Source organism: Marmota marmota, unplaced genomic scaffold (genome assembly GCF_001458135.2).
Source record: "Marmota marmota marmota unplaced genomic scaffold, marMar, whole genome shotgun sequence".
NCBI classification, from domain to species: Eukaryota; Metazoa; Chordata; class Mammalia; order Rodentia; family Sciuridae; genus Marmota; species Marmota marmota.
Window position 1 is genome coordinate 6,975,524 of NW_026000082.1, and position 20,305 is coordinate 6,995,828.

At 39.9% G+C, this 20,305-nt stretch overlaps 1 protein-coding gene across 27 annotated transcripts in view; it reads right to left on the reverse strand.

Moving 5' to 3' along the window:
• The window catches only part of Fggy (FGGY carbohydrate kinase domain containing), a 415,454-nt gene that overhangs the window by 98,494 nt on the left and 296,655 nt on the right, over window positions 1-20,305 (reverse strand). For 25 of the 27 annotated variants that reach the window (XR_007351974.1, XR_007351976.1, XR_007351975.1 and 22 more), the window contains 2 exons: window positions 18,628-18,775; window positions 4,362-4,436 (listed from right to left, as the gene is read on the reverse strand). Coding sequence is in view for 22 of the 27 variants with exons in the window: in XM_048815295.1 (XP_048671252.1) it covers window positions 4,362-4,436; window positions 18,628-18,775 (223 nt within the window). In the remaining 5 variants the exon portion in view is untranslated. Of the gene's footprint in view, window positions 1-822; window positions 931-4,361; window positions 4,437-18,627; window positions 18,776-20,305 lie in introns of those variants that run through there. The other 2 variants (XM_048815296.1, XM_048815282.1) reach the window with 2 other exon arrangements.

Sequence of the window (20,305 nt, forward strand, 5' to 3'; positions counted from 1 at the left end):
TATCACCTGAAACCAGGTAATAGTTTTCTAATAATGAGGCTTCTGGAACCAGAATCCATTTCCAGTCAGTCTTCTGTGGCAAACACACACTCTGGCTGGCTCAGGGTTTCACTGCCTTTTCAATTCAGTTCTTATATCTCAGACCTTCTGTCCCACTATCTTCCTGATGTGAATTACCTTTATTCCTGTCTTGTACAGTTTATTAAATTTGGTAAAAACCAATACAGTTTGAGAAGAGGACTACTCTTCTACTATACAACTTAGGAATATGGGAGTGAATTTTAATGTACAATTCTTTATTTTTGGCTAGGTTATTCAAATAGTTGAGGATGATAATTCATTTGAAAATTCAAAAAAAACTAGAAGTTCAAAATTCATAAGGTATTTTGAATAAGGATTAAAAACAAGAAGATGAACTGGAATGTGACCCTAAGGAAGCAGCCACATGGTGATATTTGAGGGTGACTCAGGAGAGAAATGTAAAAGAGGATTTTTTGTTGGCTAGAGAGTCCTTGAAATGTTTCAAGTCTGAGCAATCCTGGGAGATGGTAAATCCTAGGTGTGACCATGGGAGTGAATTGCTGAGGAGGAGGGAGGAACAGGTCAGGGAGATAGGAAGATGGAGGATCCAAAGGCCCAAGTGCAAGGTTCCAGATGGGGAGTCACCAAGAAGGCCAATCTGGCTGGAGAGAAGATAGAAGCCACTGTCATGGCTTTTGATAAGAGTGTGAGTGTCACTGAGCAGTTGGTACCCAATACATAGAGAAGAGGAAGTTTAGCTTGAGGGTAAGAAGATCAGAAGAAGGCCCAGATTTGGGCAGTCAGCACGCCATAGCCTCACCTCAGACCCCAGGGGTGGGTGTAGGGCAAGTGCAGCTGCCTCCTTTGACCAGGCTGCTTGAATGCTGACTCCCCTGGGCAGGGGTGCCTCTAAGGGGGAGAGAGGTCAGTGGGTGATCTGGGGTCACTTGGTTTGAAACCTCAGTTGATTTGAAGCAAATCAAGAGGGACAGGGCTGTCATGAGCAAAGGGCACAGCAGTTCCTGCCCAGAGGTCTTCAGGGTTTGCTGAAGGTACTCAGGAATCTGTTAAAAATATGGATTAGGTGAAACCTGGGCCTCCAAAGATAATCCACAGATGGTGTGTGTTTAGAAAGTTAAAACACGTTGTACTGCATAAGACCAGATCCTGCTTATTGACTATGGCTGATTACCCCCAGATGTTCTTTCTTAAGCTTTTTGGGGGGTCATGAACCCCACTGAGAACATGATAAAACCTACTGACCTGCCCAGATAAAAAAAGTCACACACAAAGTAGTACTAAACATAACTTCAGGGGGTCAACAGATGCCTTTAGGTCCTCCAGGGATCATTTGATGCCCATAGATTCCAGGTAAGTCTGGACTGCTCTAGGGGCATGGATCCTTAACAGCTAAGAGCAGCAGTTTTTAATTTAGTATTAAAAAAAAAAAACAAAAAACAAAAACCGAGCTGTCCTTCAGGAATTTCACTTATTTCTCATTATCTAATCTTTCTAAGACTCATTTCTTGTTTGTTAAATAGTAATAATAATACCATATTCATTCAGTTAAAAATTCTATGGAATATAAAAAACGACAATGTGAAAAGAAATAAAAAGTGTGGTCTGAGACTTGATAAAACAGTAATATCTAAGTTACAAGCTTGCTGCTCTAGGAAGCTGGGCTGGAGTACCGGTAAACGTGTTTATGGATGAGGACTCTTCTGGTGATTAGCCATATACTAGGCACTCTGCTAGGCCCTTTCATGCCATTGCTAATGGTAAAACAAATTCGCATACTGCACATTGTTACCCTGCTTAGGAGTTATGTAATTTCCCTAAGAACAATATGTCTATATGGGAAGAAGTATAGCTACTTCCCAATTTGCGTGGGAATACCGTGCGAAACTGATATTTCTAAAACCAGGGAGGTGGAGCCACATGATTAACAGGCCTAAGTCAAGAGTAAGACAAATCATATTTCCTGGGAAAAGCAGAGGAAGAACCTGAACAAGAGGCACTCCCTGGAGGGGCTGTGACAGCCTTGCTCCCCTGTGTGGCCTGGTTGACTGGAACTTCCCAGTCTGGTGGTTCCTTACAGGGCATTCCCTTCTGGTATCCCAGACTCCCAGACTCCACAGTGTACTGCTCTACCTCCTGGAATGCCCCACCAAAGGGCTTTGTGCCACAATGATTTTGTGCTCACCTTTCTGGAAAAAATGTTTTCACTGAGAAATTTAAATTAAAATTAGGCTACTCCACTGAGAATGTACAGAACCGAATGCAAATCAAGAGACTTCAAATGCAAATAGTACTTTTTAAGGGCCTTTTCTGAAAAGAAAACTACAGATGAACAGGCTATGGATGAACTGGGTAGTTGACAGGTCTTTCAATGAAGCATGAGCAAGAATTTTATTGCATGGAGAGTTTTGCACAGTCTTGAGCTAATTTTTCTCTTTCACTTCATTCCATTCCTATAAAATACCAACCATGGGTTTAACTACAGAGAGGAATTAATTGAATTTATTAATGACAAATAGGTACTAAGGCAATATTCAGGACCAAGGAAACAAAACCAATTTTTTCAAGGTGGAAATTATGGGAAAATATCTGTTGTCAGACTGCTTCATTAAGATGCACAGTTTTGCCTAAAAGATCAGCACACTCAGATCCTTTTGCAAAAGACACCTCCCAATTCAACTGAGTCCATAATAAAACCTTATGGAGAAATCTGTCCTAAAATACTTTTCTTTCATGATTTACAAAGATCATTAAGACAATGGGCAAAATAAAACAGTCACTTAAATACACTAAGGCACACTCTTTATTTTTTCTCTCCAGCCTACATTATGTTTAACTTCACTTTCAAATTCTTGAACTTCTGCTGCAATGTTCTTACTGGGAAAGGGACCTCTGTGAGAAAATCCGGGCCAAATTAATGATGTTTTCTAATATGTGTTAAGTCAAAACTATTCTCGGGAATGCCAGAATGTTTATTTTATCCAAGTAGATTTTACAAATAGATCAAAGAAAATTACAGCGTGGTAAAGTAGAAAGAGCAGGAGCCTGGGAGTGACACGGAGAGAGGTTCAAATTCCAGCTACCATGCATGAGCTGTGTGACCCTGGCAAATAGCCTGCCCCTTGTCTGTAAAATGAGGACAATACCATTGACATATAGGGTTACAGTCCTAAGTCACAGAGTAAGACTGCAGTGCCTGGTACAGAGTTGGAGTTCCCAAGAGGTCATAGTCATTACCACTAAGAGGTGAGGACCCTGAGCCCAATCTGTTTGACCTTGTCCTTCACATCTACCTCTTAGCAGTATGCTCACAAAACTGAGCATTACACAGCTTTGATTTTCCAAAATTATTCACTTTAATGTAAGTGACTCATTTTGCTAAAAGACTTTTCATATAATAACGTTAACAAGTTAGAAAATAAATGTTCCTCAATACTTCCTGTATCTAGTTGTATGCCTTCCCCTTCCAGCTCTGCCATGCACTGGCTATGTTGCCCTGATCAACACTGAGGCTTTAGATTCTAATCTGTGAAATGGGGACTATAATATCTACTTTTACAAGGTTGAATCAGATAATGGGTATGTGGTATTTGACATAGAGCCTGGTATATAATAAATTCCCCCAAATTCTATTATGTATTAATAATACATAATCATCATCACTTAAAAAAAGAGTAGTAAATAATTGTCTTTACTAATGTAGGTTTTCCTTTTTCGTCGTAGTGTTCACTTCCTGCAGTTTGATAGGTGGCAGAACCATCTCTTTTTGACCAAGTAGCTATGCAAAAAATAGTGTGACTAACTTCACTGAAGTGGCCAAACTATTAAATCAATAAGGAGTGGCTTCAGGAAAACACAATTAAGAGGTATATAATCTGAAAGGACTATTTAATCAAGTTGGCTGATTCCATACTCCTATGTAGTGGCATCAAAGAAGGCATATTCCTTCAGTAGTTGGAAAGTTCTGTTCTCTGCTGTATACACATGGCACCTGGACAAACCTAAGTATTAAGAAAGTGCTTGGTGATGGGAGGATTAGATGAACTTTAGATAAGGCAAAGTGGGCGGTGGGAAAGGAAGGGAGGGGGCATGATGCTCAAAGACTTTAACTCCTTTCAGTTTCACTATGTAAGCTTATTAGCAAATCAAGCAAAGACCTTTATCAACTTTTCCTTCCAGAAATACCGGCATCTCTTTTTGGCAAGTTCTCCTTTAATTAAGAAACTCTGTCACAAAAGCATCTGGTGTATCTTGGGAGGCTTGTGTCTCCGAGTACATTGATAATCCTAAATTTCCTTAAAAATGACATTAAAGTGTCTTACAGCAATGGCTTGAACTGTGGCCAGGTAGAGGATGGCAAGATCATCGAGGTCCTGAGATAGTTTCAATCCAGTGACCTGTAGGGAGGAAGAAGAAGAAAAAAGAAGGAGATGGCCAGAAGGAGCTGCCATTGATACAGAGAATTCCCATGAACTATGAACATGTTAAATGTGTTTTCTTGCAGAAACAAGTTCATATGCAAATCCCCCTTTTGTTAGTTGAACGTGGGATGCCTACTAAATCATTTAATCTCCAGACCTGGGGAAAAAAATGTATCCTTTCCTCCCAGCAAAAATGACTTGCCTTTGGATTAAGCCAAAACGAAACAAAATAAAATTAAAACAATAGGAATATAATGTTTGATATTTCTTAGCATAAATTATATATCTTTTTTTATTTTAAAAAATTCTTACAAATACCTATTTTCTGTAACTTACAAGCAATCAGCATGTGAACAGTGGCATTCTCATACTAGATGATCATATTCTGAATTCTGCTCTTGTCAGAATTTAGTGTAATAGTGCCCAAAGGGTATTCAGAATAAAGTAATATGTCTCCTATAAATGCTATACCTACTAAGGGATAATTTAGAATCTGTGGTTTGTAAGGGAATCCCATTAAAGTCAATCGGAACCAGATGCTTATATGGAATAGGACAATCTCTGAGAGATTTTAGGACTGAACAGGATGCTGGATTTGGGGGCCATCAAGACTGTTCACAGTCTCACCTTCACATCTTTCATTCTTCCGGGTCTTCTTGTGGAATATGCCTAGAGGACAAGAGCTGGTGGTTTCATCCAGCCCAGCATGAAGTTTGTGGGCATCAACCCTATCATTCACATTAGATTTTCACATTATAAAATTAATTCACATAACACTCATTTACTCAGGTTATATAGTGTATATGGTCTTGAGTTCAACCAGATGTGAATATGTAGTTTGCAACAAAATAGAGGTGAATGGTCTACCTAGATTCCTGCCCTTCTTCCTCTCTGACTGCATTTAATTTCCTTCTCTAGACTCTGCCCCTAACCAGAATTGGGCTATTGCAGGGAACAGACACCATTCAGTTACTCCAATTGGAAACCTGAGAGTTCCCTTTCTTGCCTTCTATCTTACTTTCCATGTTTAAATGTTCCAAGTCTTGCATGTTTGACTTCCCCTACCTTTTCTGACTCCATCCTCTATTCTCTATCTTCAGAGCTCTTCACTTCCCTAATTCAGGCCACTGTGATGTCTTTCCTGACTGCTGAGCTGGAATCCCTGAGCAAATCTCCCTGTTTTTTTAACAGTGTTCCTCTCTACAATGGAGCCAGAGAGATTGTTCTCTTGTGTAAATCTAATCAAATTATTCCCTGTTAAAAATTCTTCCTGTTGCCTTCAGTTCATGGTAGAAATGCCTGTACTGTGTGTGTATCTTCCTGAGCCCACCCCTGCTCACCTCGCCAGCACCTGTTCCTGCCCTTCCTTACTCAGCATCCTGTCCCCCTGCTCTTCTGAATCTCTCTTCCAAGTATGCCATGAGGGGATCCCTAATTTCAGTACAACTACCTGCTGATGGCTTATTCTTGGCAAATAATTGGGTACTACATAATAACTATGGCTTTGATTCTAACACACAGGCTGACAAAAAACTGGAAGAAAAGATCAGAGAAGAATTCTGAGGAATTCCTCTTCCCAGGCCAATTTTATAAAGGAACATCCCTCATGAAGTTGCACAGGGACCTAAACATATGGTAAGAATGCTGGAACTAGGAGAGAACCCAAACAATGCTGAGAATCGAGAACTTCATTTCACAGGTGAGGAAATGGTTTTCCCAAGGGAACACAGAGAATGGAAACCACAATCTAGCTGTTCTGACACACCTTGCCTGTATCCTTCACTGCAGTATCTCTAAAGCCTAGTGTTGTGCCTGGCACATAGTAGACATTAAATTTACATTTGTGCTATATGTAAACTAGTGACAATTCAAAGTTTTCTCCTTTTGAATGCCATTTTCTCTCCCAGGATCCTATCCTTCCCTGTCAATTTATACAACTATAGTTGAACAACATTTATTACTTGGCTCTTCAAATACTCACAGGGAGGAGAAGATATGTGTTCCATACCCCAGGAGGAAAAAACACTAACTATGTGCTCTCAATTCCCCACACCCCACACTTACCCCTTTCAACCACAGGAGTGGCTTATATGAGATTGGGGTAAAGGCTGGGTCCCAGGCACTCATATGAGCCATTGTGTGAATAAGAAACAGGTACACAATCTAGGAGAATTAATTATAAAAAGGTATGGTCCTGGGGCAGGACCACTAGTCATGAATGAGTGTGTGCTTGCTCTCTTTCCTGCTGTTGTTGTGTTAGGGAAGCCAACTGGGCCACAGCTTAGAGCTCTCTTCCAGAACCAGGCAAGGAGGCTGCCTCCCTCTGGCTTCCTCTCTCTGGTCATCAATTGGAAGTTGACCAGTCCATGATCCTCTATGCACTTGATCCACAGTTAGGTTCTGAAGAACAGGTCTGGATGGATAATGTGTGATGGGGGTGCTGATAGAATTTCACCTTGTAATCAAGAGGTATTCCCCTATCAGTATTTATTAGAAAATTTAGTGCTTTGAATTATAATATTGACAATATAACTGGTTCTTCTCAATTAGTAAGAATCCATAAGTGAGAGGGGATGTGATGTAGTTGAATTTAATTTACTTAATCCCCAACAAATATCCATACAAATTTCCAGAAAACATTAGTATTTGAGCAGAAAGATATCATAGATACTTCTCAAAACTTCCATAGAGGAGGAGCTCAAAAATCATAGAGGAGAAATGGGAAGGTTTTTTTTTTTTTCTTTTCCCTAGACATTGAGAATGAGGTGATCAATGTATGTTATGGCCAAAAGGAATACATATGGGTAACATAGGTTTTCTTTTCCTGATAACTAAAACACAGTTGTCATTCAAGGAGACAAAATTATTTCTGTGAAGAGTTCTAGAAGGGTTTTTTACATGGATCACAATATAGGAGGTACTAACTATCAAAGGAGAAGCAGAGTACACATTCCTCCAAAGCCATTCCCAATACCTGCTGACCACTAATACCAGAGCCATGGTGCAAAACAACTTAGTGCAAGACATTTCTGTCTGAAGTGTAGAAGTACTGTGGTTTGGGATCCTGCTTCCTAACATCTCATCTGATATGCAGATGGAGAACAAAGAAGGGCAGATGACCATTAAGTCTATTTATCTCAAATTCCAGGAACCTCAGCCCTGCCCTGGCAATTCCAGCCTCTGATGGAACTTTATATAGAGTGCTTGCCACGTGGACCACTTGGGAGGATAAAGAACACCTGAGGAGCTGTCCTGAAGGAGAATGGCTGCAGTGTCCTGGGGGAGTATGGTTTTGTAATGGTTGAGAAGGCTGGGATGGCTTAATGGATCCACTGATAAGAGGAAGTGGGGAGGAAGCATACGTAGAAGGAGTGTGTTTAGAAATATGTATGTGCCTATTTTGAATATTTAGGTGAGACAGCCAAATGTATGAGGAAGCCCCCACTGGAGACTTGCAATGATAAGCACATTTTATTTATGTTTGGCTATTGTGTAATGGAGTGGAACTGTAAGAGAAAGCACTTAATTCATATTCTGAGACATGGGAACTGTTCGTATGGTGGCCAAAACATACAAACAACTAGAATGGGTAATTCAACATCCTAAATTATCCTTCTCAAATGGAAACCACAATCTAGGTGTTCTGACACACCTTGCCTGTATCCTTCACTGCAGTATTTCTAAAGCTTAGTGCTGTATTTATCTGAATACTGGGATTTTTAAGCTTAGAAAAGAAGTATATATAAATGGAAAGATGATGCATGTTAGAGCAAGATACCTGGGTTTCAATTTTGATGTAGCCTGACAATTATGAGAGTTTTATAATCTCTTTGAGCTTCATTTCTTTCATGTGAAAAATGGGGATATGATACCGCAAGGCCTTTTATGAGAATTAAATGAGATCTTATTTACAAAATGCCATGTTTTTCCAGCAAGCTGCAGTGTTGCAAGAGCATCCTCGGATGCCCCCAGTACCCACTGTGTGTACACAAATAGCACTTATTAATTGTTCATTTGCTTTCCCTCTTCTTCTCCCTTCCCCCTTGCTTTTATTGGTGCACTATACTTGTACACAGGTTGGGTTAATTTTGACAATCATACTTCCATGGAATTTTACTCCAGTTTAGTTCCCAGTGTCTCCTCTTTTCCTTCCCTTTCTCACTCCCTCTGTTCCCCTTCTTTTACTACACTGGTCTATTTTCTATTCATCTATATGTTTTTAATTAGGTGAGATTCACTATGATATATTTATACATGCACATAGGGTAATTTTGTCAAATTCATTCTGTATTTCCTTTCCAGTCCCTCCTCCCTCCCCTCAATCTCCTTCTACCCTACTCTCAGTCTTCATGATATTTGATCCCCGCTTCCCTATTTACTTTGTTCTAGCTTCCACATATAAAAGAGTACATTGAAACTTTGATTTTTCTGAGTCTGGCTTATTTCACATGGCACAATACTCTTCAGTTCCACCCATTTACCAGTAAATGCCACAATTTCATAATTTAATTTTTCTTTATGGCTGAGTAAAACTCCATTGTGTATGTATACCACATTTTCTTAATCCATTCATCTATTGATAGGCCCCTTGGCTGTTTCCATATCTTGGCTATTGTGAGTTGCACTGTTATAAACACTGATGTTGCTGTTCCCTTTCTCTTAATAAATGTTCATTCTCTTTCTTTGTAATTGCATTGAGTTCAACCCCATTCATTAACTGACTTCAAAGCAATAAATAGCATGTCTCTGGACATGCTATGGGAACCATGAGGCAATGAATGAAGGGCATTCTCGACTGCTGGCTGTACCCCACACAGCAGCTAGGGAGAAGGTAGGTTGATGATTAGCATTGAGATCCTAAGGCTAAAGATATAGAACCATCTAGGAGTGTGGAGAAATCATATGCCCCTGATGAGTACCAAGGGACAGGTAGCACAAATGTGTGGGGGACACATTTGTAAGGCTTAGACAAAGCCTTAGTCCTTATCAGCCTGTAAGTGTTCATTTTTTCTCTTAAACAGAAAGACAGATGGTAACACTTCACCTGGACTTCAGCTTGAATCTTGCTGCCACTTAGTAGCGGCCTAAACTTGGGGATACCTCTTAACACTTTACTGATATCCAAGCTGAGTGTAGATTCCTGGGAGCTTACATAAAATGAATTTTGGTGTGAGCCCAGCGATTTGTGTTTTAGCAAGGATTTAATAATGCACTAAATTGTGGGAATGAGTATCCTAATTCTTGGTATTTTGAATTTTAGGTTCATGAGCCCTTAAAATGATTTAAGATTATTAATAGATGGATTATAAGTAGAGAATTTCTAATCTGGGTCCAAAATGCTCCAAAATCTGAAATTTTTTGAGCAGGACAGACATCGCAAGTGGGAGATCCCACACCTTAAAATTTTGTTTCATGCATAAAATTATTATAAATATTGGTATTGTATAATAAAAATGTATGAAATTCGTGTTTAGACTTGGGTACCATCCCTAAGATATTTCATTACATATATTCAGATATCCCAAAATCTAAATCTTAAACCTGAAACACTTCTAGTCCCAACGACTTCAGATAAAGCATACTTAACCTGTGGTAATTCAGTTAATTTTTTTCCTTCCTAGTTGTTAAAAGCATTGATGTGATTATACACGTTAGTCAGAAAAAAAGGGCTTAGGGATAGTTTCCCAAGGGGTCCCTAAAGAATACAAGAGACAAGTAAAGAAGACTCCCAGTCCTGAGGTTTTTCTAGGGTCATCAGAGCTTGATGGGGTTATCCAAGGCTCAGGGGAATTTGTTGAAAGCTTTCTAGAACACAATGGAGCAGCAAAAAATGCCCTGTTTGCTCAGTCAATAATGAAGGTGGAACTGATGGACAAGGCAATGAGGAAGATCAGAGAAAGATTTATAGAAGGGAGGAGAGAGATTGAAGGCCAGGTCTGAAACAATCCAGCAGCCTAGAAGAGAAAGGGGGACAAATCTCCACAGGGATGTTGAGAGGATTCAGTAAGTGTCAGGAGTCCAGGCTAACACTTGGCATTGCCTAAAACTCATCCAGATTTGGGGGACTGCAGATGAATGCGCTACTACAATGTGGAATTCTAAAGAGATCCCAAAGATTCCTGTCCCTTGGTTACTCATATACTAATTAGGCACAGCTATTAAGAAACATGGCAGATGGAATTAGTTATTAGCCAGTGACCTTAAAAAAAGGAAGATTATCCAGTTGTACTCACAGTAACTACATGAATCTTTTAAAGAATAAGAGGAAGGCAAAAGCATCCATCAAGAGATCAGATAGAAGAGTGAAGCAGAAAGGAAAACCAGAGAGGTTGAAAGTATGAGAAGGATTTGACCCACCACTGACGGGTTTGAGGGTGGAGGCACTGGGTGATGAGCCCAGGAATATCAGGAGCCTCTAGATGCTGAGAGCCCTGGCTGACATTCAGCAAGGAAACAGGGACCTTGGTCCTTCAACGGCTGGTACTAAATATGGCCAACAACTTGAATGTGTTTGAAAGCAGATTCTCCCCAGAACCTTCCAGTAGGAGTCTCTGGTTTTGGTCTTGTGAAAACTGGAGCAGGAAAACCAGTTGAGCCCACACGGACTTCTGACCCATGGAAGTATGTGATAATCAATATAAACTGCAAATTTGTAGTAGTTCATTAAAACAGCAATGGGCAACTAATGCACACACTAAGTATGGATGATGGGCTGAAGTTTTCACAACCTGTTCTGTTGGTGAATCCTACACCACACATCAGTCCATTTTCTGTTTGCCTCCTGCACCAGACACGTCATGCTTTGTTTGCCCTATATCTGAGGCTCTAAGTTTAAGCCATTTTGATGTGCTCATGCACCAGTATTCCAAAGCTGCTCTCTACAACTCTCCTGTCCAGACTTGCTGCTGTCTGAATGCCAGCTTGCTTTGAGTCTGAATGCCAGCCTGGATCTCATTCTTGGTCTTCTTTCTTCAGTTTCTTCCCACTGTTTATCTCCTGCACCTTCCCACTGGATTTCACCTGATTCCCCTCTCAGCCTTCTGTCATGCTACTCTGCCTTGTAGGAGATTCCTGTCCATCCACACTCTTCCTTTTGGTTTACTTATTTGCTGTATATAGGAAAGGCAATAAGAAAAAAAAATAGCAATAAGAAAGAAAAGTTTGACTCAGTGATATAATTTAAAAGTCACTAAAATGAGGAAGAGATATGATAGGCACTTTGAAAACAGAGAAGAGGGATTGAGGAAGCACAAAGTTCTAGTTCCTTTTCTTTTTAACTATTTTTTCTTTCTCCAAAGAATGTCAGTGATTCACGTTTGAACTGACTGTTTTCTAATCTACTCTTTTCTCCTCTGGGTAAATTACTTAAATTCCCTAAGCCTCAGTTTCTCTCTTCTTTTAAATGGGGTAACAATATTAGCTCACCAGGTGATTATGAATGTGAGTAATGATACATGTGAAACAACTTCATGTCAGGTCCCTTAAATTGGCCTTATTATAAATCACAACCAATCGGTCACTTCAAAAATAAAGCATATTATAAGAAAACCAGTTAAATGACACTGAGGACACTAGTCTTTGTCACACTATTTGAGTTTTCATGAGCAAACAGTAATAAAAAATGGTTGAATAAAACAGTGTTAAATAACAACAAAACAGTAACCAACTCATATGTAAGGGTCTTCCTGTTTTCAAGACTTACAAAGATATCATTCAAGAGCTGCTCCAGGTGGCTCAGCAGCTTCGGTCTCTATCATCTATCTCCTTATCAGAAGACAACATAGGGGTACAACCTCTGGCCTCTCCTGAGCTTGCACAGATACTCAGATGAGTTGCTGACTTCATCCATATCTGAATCTGTTAGCAAGCATCAGGCTAGGATTTGGTCTCTTAGGAATGGGCTAAGACCTTGGAATGCTTCTTTCCTAACCCTCAACCCACCATTGGCACACTTGCTCTGAAGACCAATGGAACAGCACAGTCTCTCCAGCAGTTTTAGTCATGTATGGGCCAACTTTCAAATCACAGTTCTTCAGAGAACCAGAAAATAACTTTTAGTTCTGGGTAGTGAAAGACTTCCAAAATGAGGCAGAGAAAACATATTTCATGCCCTGCTCTGTGTCCAAAGCAATTTACTTCTTTGAATGAGTATTTTGGAAAAGAATTAAAATAAGCAAATAAACCACCACCAACAAAACCCCTACCACCACAAAAATAAAGTGGTAATAATAATCTGTGACTAAAAACTAATTTCATATACAAGGAGGAAAGCACATTTTCAAAATTATTACCACATTAGCTGTATGGTAGGGCCCACCAGATTTGAGATGCTTCTTGTATTGGAGAGAAAATAAGGACAGGGTTCTACTACAGAGATAAATATCCAGACCTGCATGAAAAATGCTTCCTGGGATGGACTAGGGGTCTTCAGCTTCCTAGCTAGTTTGTAACTGGTGATGTCAGTGGCTGGTGAGTTCAGTTAGTTCCAGGGCTAAGAGGGGTTCCTACAGCTGCAGGCTGAAGGTTCAAAGGACATGCAAGTAGATGCTACCAGGCAGAAGCTACAGGAAAACACATTAGTTGCTGTGTGCCTGTCACTGGACCAACATCTCTTGGTTTGACAGTGACTCGGCAAAGAAGCTTGGCTTGCTCCACCTTTGATGTATGTGCTGACCTCATAGAGCTAACATGCAAATGTCACACACTGATATATTTTCAAACTAAGATGTAAATAGGTCCAATTTCAACATGTGAGTTTTCTTTACTTCTTTAGAATGGTGAAAACCATATAACCACTCATTCAAAATAAGAATAGTCACACATACACCCACCCCTAAGATTTGCAATCACTCCTAATGGTGAGTATTTGCCTCCATATCATGTATGACCATGTCCTTTCTTTACTTTAAAAGCATGCATTTCTTTTGTATTTAAAGAAGCTGGAATTACCAGTGTCAAATGTTTGGATACTGGGAGTTATTACTTATGCTTCTCCTTTTTTGGATGATGGTATGTGTAGCTTTAACCTTCCATACCTTATTTATCAACTGAAAGGGAAAATACTTACGTAAGAAGCTAATTAGTCCAGGTATCCTATTAAGCTGACCACCCCTATTTCCACCATCTCTTTTTAGCCAGGTGCTACAGGTTGATACTGTTATCACCAAAGGAAAACCAAAAAGCTGGTGACACAGGAAGACAACTGTTGCCAGAAGGAAAAAATTCTATTTAGGGGGAAGATTTTTGGGTTGGGTCCTGTGCTTGTGTATGAGGGTAGGCATCAGAGTGGAAGACCTCAGAGTAGGGTCAAATCTGGAGTGGCAAATAACTTCAAATCTGAGTCAGTGAAGTTGGGAAGAAAGCCTAGAGACATTCCCAGGAGGAAACCACAGCTAAGACCAGGGTTAGAATAAAAATGGGTGGAAAAGTGACGAGTTGATGATGAGACCAAAGGAGCAAGGTCAAGAAGTATGGTTCAGTATCAAACTATGTGTGGTGCATCTGTTGGAACTCCTTTTATCATCCTAGTTGCATTCTGCAAAGTCCAGAGTTATGAGTTCAGGCAGACTCATGAAGCTGTGCATCCTAAAAATCAGGATTCATATTTCTATTGAAGCTCTGCCTCTCCTTTGCATTGTGACCTTGGGCAGCAGCTTTCATTATTCACTTGGTAAATGATTGTAATAACCGACTGAAAGGCAATTATTTGATGTCAGGTGCTGTTGAGATTAAAAAAAAAAAACAACAAATAAGCCATAGACTCTACCCTCAAAATGTTTTTCTAATATATTAAATTTTAAAAAATGCTATGCCTTATGACAACTCTGATCTTCTTTTCATCCATGAAAATTATGGTTCATATTGCTTTCAATGTAGGTTTTGATTTGTTTATTGCATTTTTACTTGTTTTATGTCTTTGTCATTTCTTGACCCTCTCACTGTGTTGTCTTTTCATCTTAACTCAACTTTTCCTGTAAGTTTATGCCCTACCCTATTTTAGAGAGATATGCCTTTTAAAAAAACCTCTAGAATATACCAAGAAGTTCTCCAATATTTTCTTTTGTTTTCAGTAATAAGTTTCAAGAGAACTTTTTGTAAGTGTTTTAAATGGTATTTCTTTCTTCTTTGTATGCAATGCTTTTCCCTGTGGGGCTCACTTTATTATTTTTTAAAATACACCCCAATTAGGAGCTAGGCCTATTCAATATTTCCCAGAACACAGGACACATGATTCACTCTCAGCCCCATTCACTGTACACTTGATTTGCTTCTTTGGATCTCCAACTAGATGCCAGTGACCAGAGTGCAATGGTTTTTTTATCTGTGTAGCTTTATAGGACTGAGGAAGGTCACTGTTAACTGACTTCCTAACCTTAGAACAATCCTTCTTCCAAATTCACAGAGCTGTCAAGGCTTTTCCTGTGTCTGCCCCAGAAGCACAGTTTTATGCAGGAGGCTTAGAATGCAAGTCCTTGTGTTGATTCTGACTCATACTTCCGGCCCTTTGGCAGCTTTCAAACAGATTGAACTGAAAGGAAGATAGGGAATGTTTCAAGTTGTGGGGGGAATCTAGGAAATTAAACTCACTGTCTGCTTCTAAAAATCAATACAAAACAAAACAATACAACATAACCAAGGGCAGTAGAGAAGAAGGGTAACTGTCCTGTTTTTAGGCTTAAAACAGCTGTGTGCTTGCAGCTAGGGAGCAGAAGGTGGAGAGAGACTTTGTTCCTATGTCCTATAGCATGTTTATCAATCAAGCTGAATAGTCTTCCAGATTCTCAAAGATCTTCCCAGATTCTTTTTGGGAATCTCAAACCTAGTTTGCCTAGTTGAGTATCATTCTAATTTTCAAACCCTCCATAAGTTTATGCCACTTTTACTTCTTCACTGGTATTTTCAAGTAGAGAAAAGCTGTGTCAGCTCACCAGAGAGGTGCCCTTTAAAAAAACAAAACAAAACAAACAAACAAACAAACAAAAACCCCAACAACAACAAAGTGAGAGATTGGCTAAGCCATTCCTTTGGCTTGCCCACATGTCCATGCTGCAAGGCTCTCACTATGGAATGGTGATGGACACACCCACTCATACATGTACAGTAATGATTTTGCACATTTTCATGTGAACTTAGGACAGATACTTTTCTTCTTTCCATTTTCTGAGCTTAGCATAGACTTGTAAATATTAGGTATTCATTAAAAAGTGAATGGATGGATGTTTAACAAAGGTTTGGGGAGAGTCAATGGATGAAAGAGTAATGAACTGGGAGGATAGGATGCTGTGGAAGCAGAAGAGCCCAGGGACTCCAGAGTGTCTCTGGGAACACACTTTCTTTCATTTTTCCCCAAGAAAAAATATGCTAACTGTAATCTATCATGGGTTAGACAAATGAGGAGCCAAATTGTGGCTATTCATACATTCGTGCTCTCTCTCCTTCTAGGACACTGTATATACCATGTTTCCTTGGCCCCTGAATCCTCTTCCCTCCTTGACTCAGGGTTAACCTTGCTTCCTATAAGAAGCCTTTCCTGACCATGAACACCAGATCTAATCTTCTTCCATGCATCTACAGAGCCCTGGCAATGAGTGATACCAGGAACTTGACCCCATCTTCCCACTACCTGTTTGTCTGTCCCCCAAATGTTCCTGAGTGCTGTAAGTCTAGTTACTTTTATATCTCCCACCAACTATAATAGGGCCTGCATTTGTTTGATGGACAAAGTATGACAAAATGGGAACTTAATTTACTTGGATATTAATATTAGTACTAACCACTTATATAAACAGCATGAATCAGTAGCTATCAAATCCATTTGGTATTAATAAATTGTTCATATGTTTATTTTTTCTAGAGCCATAATGGCCTCTTTATTCTCTCCATGTTGACAATAAATTATCATTAAGCACTTATACTATGTGCCTAGAGAAATGACTCAGGAGCCAAAAGAAGAAACTGTATATGGTTCTTCCCTCCTGGGGTTTTTATGACAATTCTAGTTGCTCTCAGTGTTTCATGGAGTACTTCCTAACCCCTTTAAACCTGTGCAATGAGTATAGAAATTATACCTTATTTTATCTGCAACAGAGCTTGGCACACTGCAGACATCCAGTAAATATTTATTGAATGAGCCCTGAAGACAGGACTGGCAGAAAGATATAACATATGATAACAGAGAGGTTCTAGCATATAATTTGTAATAACATTATAGGTTTTGCCAAAAGAATATACGATGATTATAGAAAAGTTTTGGAGGGGGGTATTTCAATGTTGTTCAAAATTGGATTGAAAGAAAGATTTTGGAAAAAGCTTTAGCCCAGAATTGCCTTCCTTCTATCATATCTAGGTCACCTTCTTCTAGTGTTGTGATGCAGCCTGGCTTAAAGATAGCTACTGCAGGGTGAGCCTAACCCCAAGGATAGTTATAGAGGGAAATCGCTGCTAAGAACATCAGGAGACATGTGAGATACATTTGCGAGGCAATATAACTTCTCTACAAAGTAAACATTACAAGATTTCTAGATATAATTGGCCATATGTCCCAATGCAAGAAGTCCCTTTTGGCAGTATATATTTATTCTAATGAGACAGACATTCCTGGAAATACTCTGACTCCTGTGGAATTTCACTTTGCATTGGGTCAACTTCATTAGAATACCCTTAAAATGCTAATTCTTAGGTCTCCGGATGTCATGCTTGGTTTTCAGAAACACACAAAAACTACTGGGAAACTTGGTGCCTGACACTCTGGGTACTAAGTCTGGGTACAATGGATGTTGGCAAGGGCAGGCCCCCAGGCCAGTGTCACTCCAGAGCCCTGATAATTTTATGTGCAACCCTTCTATGTTTTGGAGTCATACTAAGAACTGGTCAAGCTTCTTAACTTCTTTAACACTTTAAATGTTTATCTGTATTTGTTTTTTGATATTTGTCTCTAATTAAGGCATTATTTTTGTACTATATTAAACCATTCTTTCCCCATCCTCTGTTTGTAAGTGGAATTGGTCATAACTGAACCTGTTGCTACACAGCTATCTTTTTCTGCCTCCACTGGTCAATAAAGAGATCCAGTTTCTTTTGTGTTTTATGGGCATGCCTTATAGACTGGAGGCAAAAACTTTTGCCCTGTCCAGTTTTCTTTTCTCTTCACTATGTCTCACTTTTATTTATGGAAGTTGATCATATAAACTAGGTTATGAAAATAAAGTTCAGATCTTCCTGTTGGCATCATAAAAGTATTTAAATAATCTCAGTGAAACTAACCACAAACTCACAGTATTGTGAAAGTTCCTGAAGCCAGCAATCTTGATTCACGGGTCAGGCTGCCACTATTTATCTGCCATGCATTGCTCTGACTTCCCACTTTAATTTCCCTTATACCTACTTCCAAACTTATTGGCACCTTCATGGGTTTGACATTCATGGTTCTTACCTGGCCCCTGGGAACCAAAACTCAGCTCTGCTTCTCTAGCTTTAACCTTCCTCAACCATCCTTGAACATGATTCCTGATGGCCAGATGGTACCTGGCCACCTGATCCCACCTGGCCTCCAAGGTATTATCTCTCTGCTTTTTTTAGGCAGTTGTGAGCTTACACACCAAGTTCATTCTGGACTGTCCAGAAGAGCTCAGAATCTCTATGCTGAAAGTGATCTTTATGACCAGTAAGGGTGAAATTTATTCTCCAACCTAAGTTATTAATTGTATTTATTTTTACCAAAGTTTAATCTAAAACCCTAAATATATTGGCATAGGCTCTGAAGAACCCTGACTCAAAGCCTAGGTGATGTGTAGCTGGGGCACACAAGACCATGGGTGGTAGCATTTACCACTGACTCACCAGGTGGCCTGGAGATGGAGATGGAAAACATGAATTTATGAAAATTACATGGGAATAACTTTCAGCCACTCCACAGACAAAGAGGCAGCAGTAGCTGAATGTAGGAAATACTACTTAGAATACGATCAAGGTTGGCTCGGGAACAATAAGAACTTTCAGCAGATCCTCCCAGGGAGCCCCAACAGAAACACATCTGCAAGGAACCAGTGCACTCTTGGCCTATTCTGTTTCATTTGTCCTTTTTCTCTTTCTCCCTACTTTGATTCCTCCAAACTTTGTAGTTGTTTGGCCTGCCTTCACCTTGGTGCAAGGACTGGCTGTTACTTACCATGCCCTTTAGTGTCAGATCTGCTAAGGGAGACCGGTTGCCATGGAAATCTGGCCAAACATGCAGATCAACAGTGAGGAAACCCACAGGCTCAGCCTTCTTAATCAGATCCAGGTGACTATTCAAATATGCATATATACTCTGGCATCTGGAAGAGAAATGGATTTTGTTTTTAAAGGGGGGGGGCAGGGTTGGAGAGCAAATTGTTCTGTAGAAAGAAACCATTTGTACTTCCATATCAGACCCAAGAAAGTAAAGCAGATTCCCAAAACCTCTGAAAAGAAACTAGCCTACCATGCTCTCAGATCACACTGTACTTTCATCAAGAAAGGGCAATCTGTCCTGGAGGCAAGCAGGAAGAGTTAGAATCAGAAGGCCAGATCTAGGAATGGTTTTACTTCTGATAGGTGTATAACCATGAGAAAGCTTTTCAGACCTTTGGAACTCATCTGTGAAAACAGATATCACAATCCCTGTCCAACTTACCTCATAGGGTTATTCTGAAGATCAAAGAAGATTATATATGCAAAGGCTGTATTCTGTAAACTCTACAATATGGTACATATGTAAAGGATTTATTAAAATCAGTCTTTGTAATTGTAATAATAATAATGATGAAATGACAAATGAACACAAATACATGTTCCTGGTCTCAATATGGGAATTTGCTGAGAAAGTGACTGAAAGTCATGAATGCAGTTAGGATCAGGAGAAAGAGACCTGATTTCCAACTGTAACCATTAAATGACATGGTGAGAGTTCTTTCCCCTTTTTAAGCCTTGATTTCTTCATGAGGGAATCAGACCAACTCCCTCATTCTTCATACTTTCAGTTGAGAGGACAGCAGAGGAAAGTCAAGCCAGAGCTGGGTTTAGGTCTTGTTTCCTCTTGTCCCAGCTGGGAAGTAAGACTTGGCCTCTCTGAACTGTAATTCCCCATTCACAAAAGAGGTATAAGGATCCCTCCTTCACTGGGCTAAATCTTACTGCATGGCACAAGGATGAAAGCTGGCTAGCTGGGCCCTCTCTAGAGGGGCTGCCTTCCAAAGTGCTGAACCACTGATCCCACAAGAAAGTGGAAACATCAGTTTGGCATCTCTGCCACTTCCCACTGGTGTCCTTGGAACTACAGCTATAAAGGTTTAAAACCTGGCTTGAATAATGTCAGAAAAATGTATAGGAAATCAATGTCCAAAGGAGGTTAATATCTAAGACACTTCAGACAATATTTATGACTTGCATTTGTAAAATGTTTTAGAAGTAAGGCTCAGCGATTTCTAGTTCTAGTTTTGTGATACCAGGAGTCCCCATGGATCCCATGAAGTTCCTGTAAGTTTTCTAAACTAAGTGTAAGGAAACAAACTAATAGGTGGAGTCTTGCTTTTCAACCCCCTCCCCCTTTATCACTGAAACCAAATACAGAGATGTAGAAAAGCAAAACTGCCCCTGCATGTGTACCAGTGGGTGTGTATCAACTCAAAAATGTGTATGTATGATGTGTGCTGGGCGGAGGCAAAGGCAGCCCCACCTAACACCAATCTCTTTGCTTCTTGCTATAACACCTCTGCCTCCAAACACATCAGGAGGAGTGACATCTGACCAGGACAAGGCTCAACACCCACAGGGCAGCAGCTGCTGTTCCCTGAATCTGCACCAGGCTTCCACCCATGGTCCCGGGA